The sequence below is a fragment of the Mustela nivalis genome, assembly GCF_964662115.1.
Source record: "Mustela nivalis genome assembly, chromosome: 10".
In the NCBI taxonomy this organism is placed as follows: domain Eukaryota; kingdom Metazoa; phylum Chordata; class Mammalia; order Carnivora; family Mustelidae; genus Mustela; species Mustela nivalis.
Genome location: NC_139029.1, coordinates 21,937,815 through 21,953,715, shown reverse-complemented (window position 1 = coordinate 21,953,715; position 15,901 = coordinate 21,937,815). Strand labels below are relative to the sequence as shown.

The following is a 15,901-nucleotide window of genomic DNA, read 5'->3' as shown; positions in this document are numbered from 1 at the left end:
TCTGGCCTATTTGAGAATGGTTTCTTTCCTCTTCACCTTACTTAAGCCTTTTTCTTATATTTATTGTGGAACCTGGTTGCAGTCTCGGAGGTAAATCTCAAAATATTGTGGGGGTTTTAACTCTCAAGGCTGTCGGTTTCTGAGTTAATAGCAATTTGTCAATGACAGTTTAGGTCTCCTTATGTTTGTCATCCATATTAGAATTTTTTTTAGGAGTTTGATTCTGTTTCTCTGTTGATTTGTTACTTCTCCCTAAATGCCTTTATTAAGTGATGAGACTCCTGAAATCTCTTTTATTTTCAAAACTGTGTGTGTTTGTGTCATTTCTTCTTCTTAAGCATGTTCCTTGCTGTTCCCATGCTCTGCAAGACCTGCTGACTTACTTGATTTTCACCTCTTTCCCCATTTCTCCCCTTTCTCAGGCCAGGGAAGAAAGAATTGTTTATGAAATGGTTTAATAAAGAGCAGATGTATGGCTACTTAACTGTTCTCTCTTCTTATAAACCCCCTCTCTTTCTTGATATAACTGAGCCTGAAAATGAGTTTCATTTGGGTGCAGAAGCACTTACTCTGGAGTCGAGTTGTGTCACAGATTCTAGCCATGATCATCTTGGGTTTTGTATCTTTGGGTGAGCATTTTACCTCTTTGGGCCTAAATTATCCGTTACATAAATGGTAATTTAGAACTTCTTTTCCACAATACCAGTAAGAATTCAGTAAAACAGTGTATGGAATACTTCTAGTATAGCACTTGGCATAGGACAAGTGCTCAGTAAATGTTTCACGAATTTTAACATTGAGCCATTTCCTTTTGGTTCCATCACTTTGATTGAGATCCAGATCTTTGAAGCTGGACCCTAGAATTCTGTGGAGAAATCCAAGCTGGGTATCTTTTTGTAGCTGCCATTAAACTCCAGAGCAGACATTAATTACATCTCATGAAGAATTTAATGGACAGATCATGCTGGGTGACTTTTCTCATGGATTCTGAGTTGTTCTTCATCTGTGCTCTTTGCGGTTTATTAGGGTGTGTCTTACCTACCTTGCCTTTTTGTTCAAAAAGAGTGGGGTTAAATAACACACAAAAAGGGTGTTTTGTTTTGTTTTGTTTTAAATAGTGTAAAGTTTAAAAAAATCATTGTAAAAAACTAAGAATATTGAAAATACATTCTCATGGTTTTTTTTTTTACTCTGCTTTACATTTTGATAAGCTTTTTGGTCTTACCTCTATTTTATCTCTGTGTTATCTTCTAGAGATTCACAATTATTTTTCCCTTGTCATCGGTTCAGTCATTACTATCCGTGGCATGAAAGTTGTTGCTACTGCAATCATTTCAGGCTCTGTCCCAAAAGAAGGTGTTAAGAGCTGCCCATTCCGGATGCAGAACTTGAAAACCTTCCACTGCAAAGCATATGTCCTTTTTCCCGACTCCTTATGTCTCTCCTCGGCCTAGGGTGCCTTAGTGATTTTCAATTTCTGTTTAGTGGCAAAAGCATTCCTTCGAAGCTTTTTGGGAAGCTCTTTATATAAAACAGACCAATCTGGGTACTCTTGATTTGTTTCTCTTTTCCTTTTTTAAGGAAGGGTTTCTGATGGGAATGAGATTATTCTACTCATGGCAGGAATCTCCCCAGAGCTTAGACGGAAAACGACCTGAGGTCTCTGTGCGATGTGTGTTTTCGGATTCCTGGTGCTTAGGTGCTGGGTCACAGGACAGGCCCTCTCTCATCTTTTCCTGATTAACGGCTGTGCTCACTATTGCTCTGTTATTGCTAGCAGTGCCCTGTCAGTGGGTCCAAGCATTTCCCCTTTTCTTTGTGCAGAAGTTTCTTTCCGTCATGGTGAGTTGGCCTTATAAAAACTGTGGCACTAATAGAATTGAATCTTAACACCGAAGGAGTAGATTTGAAACAAAATCAGAAATGGTGCAGGCTTTCATGTGTGGGATGCTTTTTCCCTCTCTTGAACAGAATTCCTTAAGAGTGAGTCTTGAGTTGTCCTGTTCTGTAACCAACAGGAGGCCTCACCAACGGCAGTGGGAGATACATCTCTGCCGCGCCAGGCGCTGAAGCCAAGTACCGCAGTGCGAGCAGTGCCTCCAGCCTCTTCAGCCCCAGCAGCACTCTGTTTGCTTCCTCCCGGTTGCGATACGGAATGTCTGATGTCATGCCCTCCGGCAGGAGCAGACTTCTGGAGGATTTCCGAAATAACCGGTACCCCAATTTACAACTACGGGAGATCGCTGGGCATATAATGGAGTTTTCCCAAGACCAGCATGGGTCCAGGTGAGGACTTGGCTTTGGCACTTAAGGTAACTGAAATCTTAATGCCTTAAAATTCCATGCCTCAGATAAGGTATACACTAAGTAAATAGCCATAAAGTAATTGAAACAAAGTTTGCCTCTTAGTATGCTTCCTGTTATTTATTTCGGAGGGATGTGGGCAGATGGGGGTCATCAGATACACAGGTGATTGAAAAGAGCGCTTTAGTAATCCAGATCACATGCTTCATCCAAACCTTTTTATCTTACTGTAATGTTCCTAGTTCATGGGAACCTTCCAGAGTGTCTATTTAAGGAATTTAAGGAACAGAAACACTAACACAAAGATATATGCACACTTCTGCTACTTTAATCACTGTTAAGAGTCTTGCTCTCTCTCTCTCTCTCTCTTTTTTTTTTTTTAATTTCACTTATTTGAGAGCACAAGTGGGGGGAGGGGCAGAGGGAGAAGCAAGACTCCTTGCTGAGCAGGGAGCCCAACATGGAGCTCGATCCCAGGACCCTGAGATCATGACCCGAGCTGAAGGCAGACGCTCAGCTGACTGAGCCACCCAGGCGCCCCAAGAGTCTTGCTTTTAAGGAGACATTATTCATATGTAAGTTTGGATATTTGCTGGCTCAGGAGTAAGATAGCTCCGCCACTTTTCTGTGTCATTCCACTCTATAGAAATGAGAGTCTACATAGAGGTGAGAGAGAAGAAGCTACTATAAAACACAGAATCTGCTTTGGCTTATCCCTCTCCATTTGCCTGTTCCAGTGGCCTTTGCAGAACGGGACCACCCTGGTCCTGGGGGAAAAAGCCTAATTATTGTGACGTCCATCACCCATCCTTTCATATTTGTTTCTGCTTCTCTTTCTTGCTTTCTGTGCCCACTGAAACAGCTTCTAAGGAACGCATCTCCTCTTGGAACTCTGCCATCTTGCTACTGGGCAAGGATTTCTCATATTTGGATCCTGTGGACCAGATTGAGAGACAAAACTTTTTCTTATATGGTTATCTGAACTGAAAACCACAAACTGAGTACTACTTCAGAAAACACTGCAGGCATAAATCATAACTCTTCATATCATGAATGAGTACTGCTCACATGAGTTAAAGAAGATACTAAGGGCTATAGGCGTTGAGTTTATTGATGTAGGGCTGGTTTCTAAAAGAGAAGGTCAGGTAGAGTTCTCCCTGAGTTACGGCCACCTTCACCCCCCTTTCCCTGCCCACCTGCTTGTCTCCACCTCATCCCACACACAAATACAGTTTAGTTGTATGTAATGAAATATACTAAAGTGTAAATATATGTTAGAAGTTCAGTGAAGTTAGGGGTACTTCACACTATAATTTTTTTTCCTTTTCAGAGAAAAGGAAATGAAGTGAGCTCAAGTAATTCATTTAAATAACAGTTGTTTGTGTGTGTGCCCGTATATATGGGCGCCTGCACAGGCACGTGTGCGGTTTCAGAACGGATACATTATATAAGTTGAACTAATCCTTACTGATTTCCAAGTCTTTCTGAGATGCTAGGATTGCCATTTTTACTTTATACTTCAGATTCATTCAGCTGAAACTAGAACGAGCCACGCCAGCTGAACGCCAGCTTGTCTTCAATGAAATCCTCCAGGCCGCTTACCAGCTAATGGTGGATGTATTTGGAAATTACGTCATTCAGAAGTTCTTTGAAGTAAGCTTTGTTCTTTCTATTCTTTGACGTTAGAGAATCTCTGGAGCATTTTGATTTTCATTAGCTGTTTTTAGAATGGCAGTCTCATCCCAGTCCTCAACATGAAGTGTGTGTGGTCTTTTTGAAGAGCTTTTAAATATTTCTCCAAGTTACAAGCAGCAGTATGTCATTGAAATACCCAAGCAGATGTGCCAGTCTATTTTAGGAATGTGTTTGGAGAACCACTGTCCCTATTTAGGATCCAGCACATTATTTCTGATTGTTATGATAGATTAAGTAAATATGTCTTTTTAGAGGAAATAATCCTCATAAGATAATTTTAGCAGGATCATGATAAAATGTTCTAAAAAATGGATTTTTAGGATTCCTGGAGAGTTATTTTTGAATGTCAACTGTAGTGTTTTTCATCATAAACTACAGTCACGAGGATTGTTAAATGCTTCTTTTTAGATGATCCTTCAGTCTTGGTTTCCTCTTTTACTTCTGTTATTATGAATAATGTCTACTGTTGTTACTGTTGCTTTTGGAAAGGATTAACGAGATTGCTGGATTAATGTCTGTAAATGGCAGAAAGGCAGGGATTTTTTTGTTATGTTCTTGTAACCCTGGTGTGCCAGTATCAGCAATTTTAAGTCCTAAATCCAGAAAGGATTTGAGAGGAAGAACTTGGAATAGGGGAAAATGCTGGAACTGCATATTACCTGCTCCAAAATAGAAGAAATTTGTCAGTTTTGTACATCTTGCTTAGTTCATTTTGTGTGAGATGTAAAAATGGCTCACTCACCGCCTTTGTATTCCTATCTTCTCACAAAGACTGAACTTCTTTGACTTTTTTTTTAATTAAAGATTTTATTTATTCATTTGAGAGACAGAGAGAACACAAGCAGGGGGAGAGGCAGAGGCAGAGGGACAGGGAGAAGGAGATTTCCTGCTGAGCCAGGAGCTCAATAAGGGGCTCGATCCCAGAACCTGTAGATCATGATCTGAGTTGAAGGCAGGTGTTTAACTATCTGAGCCATCCAGGTGCCCCAGTTCTTTGACTCTTAACTCTTCAGTGATACACTAAGAAGCCAGCATATTTGTAATGTTTCAATTTACTGAGATTTTGTGATTAAATTCTGAGCAAAGTGGAAGTGCAGTGACTTTTAAGGGAAGTTTGTTTCATAAACACATCTGTCATCTTTGTGGTCTATATTAACAGTAAGAATTGTTGTTATTACTTTAGTTCTTATAACAAAGAGTAACCTATTTGTGGTCCCTGTAAAATTACTGTAATACTTGGTAGCAAACAATCCACATGCCCTTTGGAAGGTTAGAGTGAATAACCATGGTATCTTTTTAATTTGAATGTTTGCGCTTTTTAAATTGATCCAGTATTTGAGGGGCAACTATCAGTCAAAATCAGCTTGTGGAATAAGCAAAAACTGGGGGTGCTGTACTCTAGATATGGTCTGTTTCTAAAAATTCAGAGAAAGATCTGAAAAACTTTATGATGATTCTTGTTTCTGAGATGCGTCTCTTGAATTGGTAAAGTAATACCAGTGGCTTTTGATCCTGTGCATCTTCCCCCTAAAATTTCACTTAAAATGTAAGATCCTCAATAAAAACAAGAAATGAACAGAAAATGACTTATAATTTTGACTTTAGAATGTCTTTTCACCACCCTCTTGTCCCAGATAGAATGTGGAACTCTCCAGCTTCAGCGCTGGTCATGTGCTGGCTCAGATGGCTGAATGAAGAGGGGATGAGAACTGTAGGTTAGAGAACTTGCCTGGTGCACACAGCGTCCCTGGTCGGTAGTTCTCTTGTGTGGAAGCTGATGATGTATACAGTCTCCTCCAGTCTCATGATTATGTCATTCCAATGAACATAAAAAACCAGGAATGGGAAATCCTTGTAGGAAGAGTTTTAACATTTTTGCAGCATTACCTCTAAATGATTCTACTAACTCCCCCTGGACTGTGTTGCCCTATATAGAGAGAACATTCCAGTGCTTAGAGTGACGTAAAATCCTAATTCAAAACACAATGTCTGTATGTTAAGATTTCATGTGGGTGAGAAAAGACCTTTCTCACTCATGGGCCTCAGACATCTGAGAGCTATAGATTTGCTCCAGGAAGTGCTTGACTCTTTCCCATACATTCACTAAGGTTCCAATAAACAGTGTTGCCCACATGTATTACTATTTTTAGAATAAATGTAAATGCTCTTATATTTAATGGGAATATAGATTCCTAGCATTAGTGAATTAATGGCAATTTTGAGGAATTACGTATTTGTTTAACATACAGTAATGATGAAACTTCTGCTGTTGGATACATGAGAAGTTTTTCAACATAAAATGGGTTCCTTATAGTTAGAGGCTGAGAACTCTGGCTTGAAAAAACAAAGTTTTTGAACAAAAAGGTTTAGTTAATTAATCATAGGATGACAAGGCTAAAAGAAGTTGTGCCAGTGGTTGATACAGAATAGTGGATGCTTTGCTTTCTCTGGTTTCTTTCCTACTACCTAAGTAATGTATTCATCCACACACTGTGTCTAGTTTGGCAGCCTTGAACAGAAGCTGGCTTTGGCAGAACGCATTCGAGGCCACGTCCTGTCACTGGCACTGCAGATGTATGGCTGCCGTGTTATCCAGAAAGCTCTTGAATTTATTCCCTCAGACCAGCAGGTAATTGTAAGTTTCCCCTTTAACTTTTCTCTTGGTGTTCGATGTTTCTCCATGGCACATGTAGTGAACCTGTAAATTTGTCAGTCTTGAGTTTTCTTGTATGGTGGTGTTTTTTTGTTTTTTGGGGGGGGGTGCTTGTGTCTGCCTTTCTGTGCATGGCACGCATGAACTGTGCAATTAAATGTATAAATTTACAGTAGATCGAGTGTCTTATGTTAAAGCTGTTGATTTCAAACATTTTTCTCATTGGCCAGTCTAGTAAGTACAATTTTATAGGTGGGTGTTTTGTATGACAAGAATTAAAGCAGGCTAAAATGCTAGACCTGACTACTCCTACAAATCAAACTTAGGTGATCTCGCCCACTTACAATTTTCCTCCACTTCTTCCTTATTCGTTCCAACACCTTGCACCGAGAGAGTGTCTGCCCAGTGCCTGGCCCGGTGCCCACTCTGTGCCAGGCACTCTGGTGCCCACTCTGTGCCTGGTGCCCACTCTGGGCCAGCATGAAGATTGGTCGCTGCCCACAGAGCACTGTGTGGGGAAGAGCCATGGAAAGCACTGGTGAGCCCGTGAGAGCACGTGCTCGGGGCTTCTTGGGAGGCTCTGCGGGAGGGGAAGTCCAGGCTGAGGGGGAGTGAGGAGGAGAGACAGAGATCCGAGCTGTTAGGTGCCATGTGTGGGGCTGACACCAGCCAGACACCGAATGCACTTGAAGCCACCCATGGCTTCTGGAATAGTCGCAGGGCCGGTCCAGCCAGCCTCCCTCCCACGCAGCCCCCTGGGCTCGGGAAACAAAACACACATGGGCAGGCATGCTGCCGCTGTGTTTGTTTGTGCCAGGCAGCACCGCGAGCCCCAGCTGCTCCCAACCCGAACCCTCGGTGTTTGGGCTCTGGACTCCCTCTGCCCTTCTCAGGGGAGGTGTTGGGCACGGTCTGGCGATGATGAGCCGCTTGCCCTCACTGAGAACAAAGTTCGGTAATGAGAATCTTTGTTACGGACTCAAGTTCTGAGCCAGACGAGGCCCCCACCGCCTCCAGTTCAAAACACAGCACTGCAGTGGTGTTGGCAATGGTCCCCGAAGGCTGGGGGAGTCCAGAGTCCTTCCAGCTGTGAGGCTTGCAGATGCGCGTGTCCAGACGCTGGGGAGGGCAGCGTGTTTCGAGACCGTGGGGTTCATCAGCGCTCCGCACTGGCAGCACAGCGGCCCGGCGTGGCGACACCAGCACCATGTGAGGAGTCAGGAGCACGGCCAGAGCCGCTGCTCTTCTTCCCCTAATGCTCAGATGGTTATCCGTTTTCATTTTCCATGGATGAAAACTTCGCAGTTGAATTTTTTCCTCTTAGAATTTCTTGTTTCTTTTGAACATGGAAGTTTCTTCCTTTTTTTGACTATAATGCTTACTTGCTCAGAAAAGCAAGAGGAATATTAGTTTCTCTCAGTCTTTGCCTCTGTCTTAAATTGTTGATTTAGTCTTCATTTTTTCAGATTTTTCTGTTTGCTCTTTTCTGATTAGACGGCTGTGCTGTAGTAGTTTTTCACTTCCTTTCTTTCTTCCTGAGGTGTGCTTTTCTATCCTGTGTATTTTTTCCTGGTCTGGTTTCTTTGTCTACCTTGTTCGGGGCCTGGTATGATTCTTCCTGTTATGGGTATTTTACTGTTTTCTAGATGGAAGTTTATTATTTTCAGTGAAATTAACTCCTCTCCAGTGGGATTTTTAACCTCTTTGGGCTCCAGAACATACGCAAGGAAGCCACCTCCCCTTTATTTTGATTAAAAATGTTCCAGTCTTTCTGTTTATATATTCTGCATTCTCCACTTAACAGTCCCATAATTATATTTCCAGAATAAATGTTTTCCTGACATTTGATTAATTGCTTTAGGAAACTTTCCTGAGTTTGTTGCCTTCAGCTTTTTTAGTCCTTGGTATTATAATCTTGAATTTCTTTAATGGGATAATCTCTTAGTTGCTTTGTCATAGTCCACATCTCAGAGGTTTAAGACGTTCTTCTCATGAAAGTCACCATTGTGGAGTGGCTTGTAGTTTCTTCCATAAATACATATTCAGTACAAGGGAGCGAATAGACAGGGATGGGATACAGCAAAGAGATTGGGCAGCAGGTGCCAGAGCCCAGCCATTGTGCGGATATTCCGCATCAAGGAAGGGATTCTGTGAAAATCTCAACATCTTGTTTCCTATACCCTTGTCATCTCCACTCTTACCCTGATTGCACACACTCACACGGTCAGTCTCGCACTCCCACAGCACCAGTGTCTGGTCTTTTCCTGTATTCCCTGAATAAATGCACAAGCCTCATGCACTTGGCCAGCTCCATGTCTGGTCTTCTGTATTCCCAGGCAGTATTGTCCCTGCTGTTCTAGCTGTCACTGGCCTGGTGGAAAGATCACGTTGGAGTTCCAGACCTGGGTTAGAATCTGGGTCAGTGGCTATCTGCATTCTTGGCCGCACTGGTTACTTACTCCCTCTCTCAGTCTCCGTCACCTCTCTCATATATGTATGTGGAGGGTATGTGCAGGATAATATATAGCTGACTGACAGGTGCTTTCCTCACCCACATTATTTTGCCACACAGGTACCAGATCACTTGGGTTTGCATCTTGGCAGTATAGGTATGTGATTTTAGCAAGTCAAAGAATTTGTGCCTTGGTTTCCTCATCTATAGTAGTGTCCAGGTCATAGGATTGTTATGAGGATTCACTGAGTCATTACACATTAAGCACTTACAGATATGTCTAGCCTATAGTTAGCTGTAGATCAACTCTTCTCATTATTAATAACATGTACTTTACAGGGTTGTCATGTTAAGAACATGATAAATTATATGTGAACTTCTCTAGTACCGTGTATATCATATAGATTGCTTTCTACAGATGTCTCCATTTTGAAAAAGTCTCTGAGGTTTTTTGCAAGTTAGAGAACTTTTTAAAAACCCAGGTTACTGTTACAGGAAGTTTGCTAATCCATGGAAACACTGCTGTCCTCATTTGGAGCTGCTGTGTTGTTGTCATGGTGCCGTAACTATGTGGTTCTACTTCATCATCATAGATTCCCTGCCTAGTGCTTTGTGTTGGATAAGAAGACTATTCATTGTCCGGGTGTTCGGCTTGCTGTGATTCTGGTGGTGCTTTTCTTTCCTTGTCTTCTAATAGAACGAGATGGTTCGGGAGCTAGATGGCCACGTCCTGAAGTGTGTGAAAGACCAGAATGGTAATCATGTGGTTCAGAAATGCATCGAATGTGTGCAGCCCCAGTCTTTGCAGTTTATCATTGATGCATTTAAGGGGCAGGTAAGTGACTTAAGAAAGAAACAAAGGAAACAAGTGTTTGGGTGTCTCTACGCCCAGAGAAGAAGGTAGCATTAGGGGGCTGTCCCCACATGGCCACACCACCAGAGAGATAGCCTCTTGTTTGTCCTGTTTACCTGTATGTCATAAGAACCTCTGTGCTCTTAGCACCAGCTTCCAGGTAGAGCTGATATTTTCTTACATCATTTTTCCAGAATTGCCCCTTAATTGGCTATTATCATTAATTTCTCTTCCCTAAAACATCATCTTCACACCCTCCTGAGCTACGTGGAACAAAGAATAAAACACACACCTCCTTGGGTCTGTGAAATTGTTTTTTGTTTTTGTTTTTAAAAGGGAAAACATGGTAAATACCAAGCAGATTTTCACGTGCAATCATGTGTACCACTCAGCTGAGACTGAAATGGGATTTTAGAGTTGTTTAGTCTTTGGGGTTTGCTCAGTTATGGCAGCGGTAAGGAGATTGAAGGGGTTAACTGGGGGGTTGTTTGGGTTTTCTGAGTTAATGAAAAAAGAGATCTGTTTACTTTAAAAATAAGGACTTAACATTTATCAAAATAGACAACAAGGAAAGTAAAATGACTAAGCTGCCAAAAGGGAGAGAATATTTTCAAGATGAAATTGCTGAAGAATTAATAACAAATATATAATCAACTCCTATAATCAAAGACTACCATACAAATTAGTGCAAAAATGACCACAAGCACTAACAGACAAAAAGAAACACAAATTGCCAGTAGACAGAAGACAGAATGATTCCATTAGTAATCAGGAAGATGCAGAATAAGGGTACAGGTAATAGACCACTGTTCCCCTGTTGGTCGGCTGCTGTGTCCTGGCAAAACTGTGGGATCTGATCACTGTTAGTGGGAATAGACATTAGCACAGCCATTTGGAAAATCATTTTGCGACATCCTTTAAAGTTCACACGTATTTCCTGTGACCAGGCATTCCTAGCCTAGGTGGATACTGGGAGACATAACTTCGACATATTGAAAGCAGCCTTATTCTCCTAGGAAAGACTGAATGATCTAGATGTCTGTCAGCACAGGGTTAGATGAATATTAAAGTAACAAATCAGGTACTTGCCCAGCAGAAGCTCCACAGTAGAAGTAAATACTTCAAACATAATGTTGAGTGAAATAAGTTAATTCATTATAGACTGTGAGTTTTTAGCATTAAAAAAAAAAATTCTTTAAAGATTTTGTTTATTTGACAGAGACAGACAGTGAGGGAGGGAACACAAGCAGAAGGAGTAGGAGAGGGGGAAGCAGGCTTCCCACTGAGCGGGGATCCTGATGCTGGGCTCGATCCCAAGGCCCTGGGATCATGACCTGAGCTGAAGGCAGACGCTTAGTGACTGAGCCACCCAGGTGCCCGTTTTTAACATTTTTATAAAACAGAGCAGGACCATACTTTATACTGTGGAAGTTAACACAGTTGTACACATACAGCTATGCATTAAAAACCACATGAAAAGCACTTAATGCGCTGACACTTGGCCAGTGTCTAGTAAGTGTGAGCTCTTGTTATTCTTATTATTCCTGTGATGATTTTTTTTTTTTTTTAAGATTTGTTTATTAATTTGAGATAGAGAGCAAGTAAGCACACGGGGGGAAGGGCAGAGGGAGAGAATCCTCAAGCAGATCCATGAGATCATGACCTGGGCTGAAACCAAGAGTCAGACGCTCAACCAAATGACCCATCCAGGTGCCCCCTGTGATTATTCTTAATGACAGACTTGAGTGCAGGTTACTCCATGTCATTCTTGCTAGGAATGCCAGAATTGAGAGTGGGTGGTCCAGAACTGAAGCCCGTGTTCTTATCTCCTCCAGACCCAAGAAAAGAGGAAGAAGCTTTTCTTACTTATTGCTGGAAAACACCCTAATTAAATTTAGAAGATTTGCAATGTGGTTAAGTGAAAGCATTTAGGATTTGATCCCAGCCCTTTCTTTTTCTCTTGTTAACCCTGTTTTTCGACACTGTGGACTCTTAACAAAGTGTGTTTTGTGACTTCGATTAATTCTCTGTCCATTCTAGGCTTCTTGGAAAAGTCCTTTTCAGCTCTGAATTTATGTACATCTCTAAATTCCTAGGATAGTTATGAAATGGGTTTACACACCTCATTATTTGTAGCGAGAACTCGAATGTGCCACATTTGTAATTTGGCCTTCTGAGTTAGACTGGAACATACTGTCCTGGCTTTGTCAGTTACTGTCTGTGTGGTGGCAGGCACACTGTAGAAACCTCTGGGAGCTGCAGAGCTCTCTTCCGGATGCTGGGAATACTCATCGCTCACTTTCTCTCTGTCTTTGGGAAGGTTAACGGAATAATGGATATGAATGACGCCGAGGCATCAAAAGTGGCAACTGTCATTCTTGGCTTTGTTGTTTGTGTTGTCTGTCCTAGGTATTTGCTTTGTCCACGCACCCTTACGGCTGCCGAGTGATTCAGAGGATCCTGGAGCACTGTCTCCCTGAGCAGACACTCCCTGTCTTAGAGGAGCTTCACCAGCACACAGAGCAGCTTGTGCAGGTAGTGGAGTTGCCAGTAGAGTAACTGCAAACACCTGTGGGCTCGTGCAGGCCCAGACCTTGTGTGTTTTCTCAGCACAGGTATCCGTTCCAGAAGAGTCAATGTTAATGTGTTTAAAATGCCCATTGGCTTTGGAGCAGGTTCTCATTTATACCGTCCTGGTTTGTGCTTTTTGAATATGGTTGAAGAAGAGAGCCCTGGCCTTGGAGTGGAGGGCCAGCCTTCTGCCATGGACAGGCCATTTAACCTCTCTTGGTCTCAGCTTCATCATTGCAACTGAACTAAGTGGATTAGGTGGCTTCTTTTTAGCTTTGGTAGTTTCGTTTCTTTTGCCATTAAACATTTCTCCGCCATCACAATAACCAAGAGAACACTTTCTAAGTGTAGTATTGTACTGAAGCAGCACTTTTGTTGGGAGTTTGTTGTTTGTTTTGGTGGGAGGTGTGAGGTTATAAATGTATTACATCCTCATTGTGGAAAAAAATTGGGAGCACAGAAAGTAAGAACAAAAGAAATCATCCATAATCCTGCCATCCAGAAGCAAACACATTTGGGCTTTGCACTTGTTTTTAAAAGTATAAATTTGTACATTTATCTTCTCCAATACTTTTAACCTTAGATGAGTGAATATATCTATCGTATGCTTGTGATGTTATTTAATTAGGTATTGTCTGTTTTGTTGGACATAAACATTGTTTCCCATTTTTTTTAGAGGTAAACTTCTGTTTGAGAGAAAAATAGCTCTTTACTCCCAGCTATGCCTTCCTTTCTTTTTTCTTTTTTTTTTTCTTAAGATTTTATTTATTTGAGAGAGAGCATAAGAGGGGAGAAGTTCAGAGGGAGAAGCAGACTCCCCGTGGAGCTTGGAGCCCGATGTGGGATTCGATCCTCTGATTCCAGGATCATGACCTGAGCCAAAAGCAGTTGTCCAATCAACTTAGCCACCCAGACACCCTAGTTTTGTTTTGTTTTTAAAGGAGAGGAGGCCTACTCTTTTGGGCCTAGTAGCTAATAAAGGAAGAACTTAAATAGGACCTTTGGGCATAAATATATAGAGAAATAGTCCATAATCTGGTAAATATTCCTCTTTTGTAATGATAAGGAAAAATTTGTCACTCCCTGTTTATTTTTTAAAGTTCTTAAGTGTTCGTTATTATTCAGGTAAACCATTGTGGTGCTGTAGGAAGGAAGGTAGGTGGTGATTAGATGTAAGGATTTAGGTAATTCACAGAACTCACTTTTGCATAAATTTTTTTTCTGTTGTTTCTCGAACAGGATCAATATGGAAATTATGTAATCCAGCATGTATTGGAGCATGGTCGTCCTGAAGATAAAAGTAAAATTGTAGCAGAAATCCGAGGCAATGTACTTGTATTGAGTCAGCACAAATTTGCAAGGTGTGTGCTTTGAATCACATGGACTCCATTTTCCAGAGAAGACGATAAAATAGTATTTCAAGGCTAGAGAGAAGGAGTGAATTTTCATTCTCTTCTTTTTTTACATGTTTCTTTTTCTCCAGGTATACACAGCTTAAAAAGTCCAATGGTTCTATTATAAAGTATAAAATAAAGCAGGTCCCTTAATGTCTCCTCACTCCACTGTGAAATCTGAGCATTGTGTTTCTAAAGAACTTAAATCTTACACTGTGGTGAACTAGACATTTTATTAACTTATTTTTTCAGAATTGTGAAATGTTCTTTACTCAGTTTCCTCTCTGGTGCCAAAATGAAGAGGCAGCATATACTGTATCTACATAAACATTATTCTTAGAGTCTCTTTTCCAGTCTTCATACTGTGTGAGGTCAAGAATAAAATGGGCTAGTTATCCCCCGATTGTGAAAAATGTTTTAGGTGACTTACTATTAACAGTGGTTGGAGGAGAAATTGATGGCCCTCCCAAGGGATTAGTGGTATGGTCTAAGTGGAATGTGTGTATCCTACAGTATGTAGTATAGTAGTTTGTATTTTGGGAATATTTTTCTTTGTTTTTTAGGATACACTGCCAAGCAGGTATGACTCTACAGTCTTGATCTTTTTAAATTGCTTGTCTCTAAGTTTTGTAATTTTATAACACTGCGGCATGGAAAGAGAAGAGAAGTAAAAACACTCTTTGATCCAGTGTCTCAGTATCCTGACCAGTTCAGGGTCTCTGTGATCTTGTATTGCCTTTTTTTTAAAAAAACATTTGGCAGGACCAGGGACTTAGGGGCAGAATCTCTTAGAATTCTTCCTTGGGTCACTATCTTATATTTACTTTTTTTTTCATTGTATTTAATATCTCACTCTTAGGTATAAGTATTAATTAATATTACAGTAGACTTGTGTGTGGTCTGGTAATGACTGAGTAGCTGCTTTGGGCCTAATCCTCCCACAGATAACGACTATAAATTGTGGACAAAATGCCAAAAATCTTCCTGAAGGCATTAAGCCGTTTAAGAGAGTGGCCAAGAACAGGTAGATACCAGAAGGGTTTGGGGGAGGGGAGGGGAGGGGAGGCTTATTGATGACTTGGAAGGACATAATTGCACTGGGGAAATCACCCTGTTCCTCCCCCCCTTCCCCTTTAGATTTTTCTTTTTGTATTGCATTGTATCAAGATATAATTGACAGATAAGTTTGTCAATTATGTAATTGTGTAATTATGTTATTATGTAAGTTTGACATACATGGTGTGTTGGTTTGATACATTCATATACTGCAGTATGATTACTGCAGTAGCATTAGCTAACACCTTTATCATGTCATATAATTATTTTTTTGTGTGTTGAGAACACCATTAAGATCTAGTCTCTTAACGATGTTTTGTGATACAGTATCATTGACTATAATAATCAGGAAATTTCCCAGTTTTAATTGGCTTTTAGCCTGTAGGCAGTTCCTGTTCTGCTCTGGGCTTCTAAAGTTGGATTAAAAAATCTCCAGTGTCCCCAGAAGGCAGAGTTAGGGGTAGCCGTGGCAATGAGAGTGACAGGGCAGAAATTCCAGAAAGTAAGAGAACCAGGGAGGGGAAGGCCCACATTTAATTTCCCAAATATCTGCTTGACTCCTGACCCACATGTGACGGCACAAACTTGAGGCAGGCCAGCGAAGGCTCAAAGAACTGAACTGAGATCCCTCTTGTGTGGGAGAAGCTTGCCGTTGTAGTTCAGCCAAGTTACTGTACTAAATAAAGGAATGGGGAGAGTAATATCTCGGGGGAATGTAACAGAACTCCGTTTCTCCTGCATATCATTCATTGTCTAGAAAGCAGAAAATTGTGATAAGACATATAGTCAAGAAAAAAAGAAGAAACAGAAAAAGAAAGAAACAACTCCCAACTAGTTCCAGACCACCCCGATGTTGGAATTAGTAGAGAATGATTTTAAAGCACCTATTTTAATTATAGTGAAAGATGTAAAGGAAGATAACA

At 41.1% G+C, this 15,901-nt stretch overlaps 1 protein-coding gene across 31 annotated transcripts in view; it reads left to right on the top strand.

Annotated features, from left to right (window-relative positions):
• The window catches only part of PUM1 (pumilio RNA binding family member 1), a 138,384-nt gene that overhangs the window by 114,368 nt on the left and 8,115 nt on the right, over window positions 1–15,901 (top strand). For 16 of the 31 annotated variants that reach the window (XM_082685625.1, XM_082685620.1, XM_082685606.1 and 13 more), the window contains 6 exons: window positions 2,019–2,286; window positions 3,828–3,957; window positions 6,500–6,628; window positions 9,802–9,939; window positions 12,367–12,492; window positions 13,768–13,889. In XM_082685625.1, the coding sequence (XP_082541751.1) occupies window positions 2,019–2,286; window positions 3,828–3,957; window positions 6,500–6,628; window positions 9,802–9,939; window positions 12,367–12,492; window positions 13,768–13,889 (913 nt within the window). Of the gene's footprint in view, window positions 1–2,018; window positions 2,287–3,827; window positions 3,958–6,499; window positions 6,635–9,801; window positions 9,940–12,366; window positions 12,493–13,767; window positions 13,890–15,901 lie in introns of all 31 variants that reach the window. The other 15 variants (XM_082685624.1, XM_082685623.1, XM_082685618.1 and 12 more) reach the window with 1 other exon arrangement.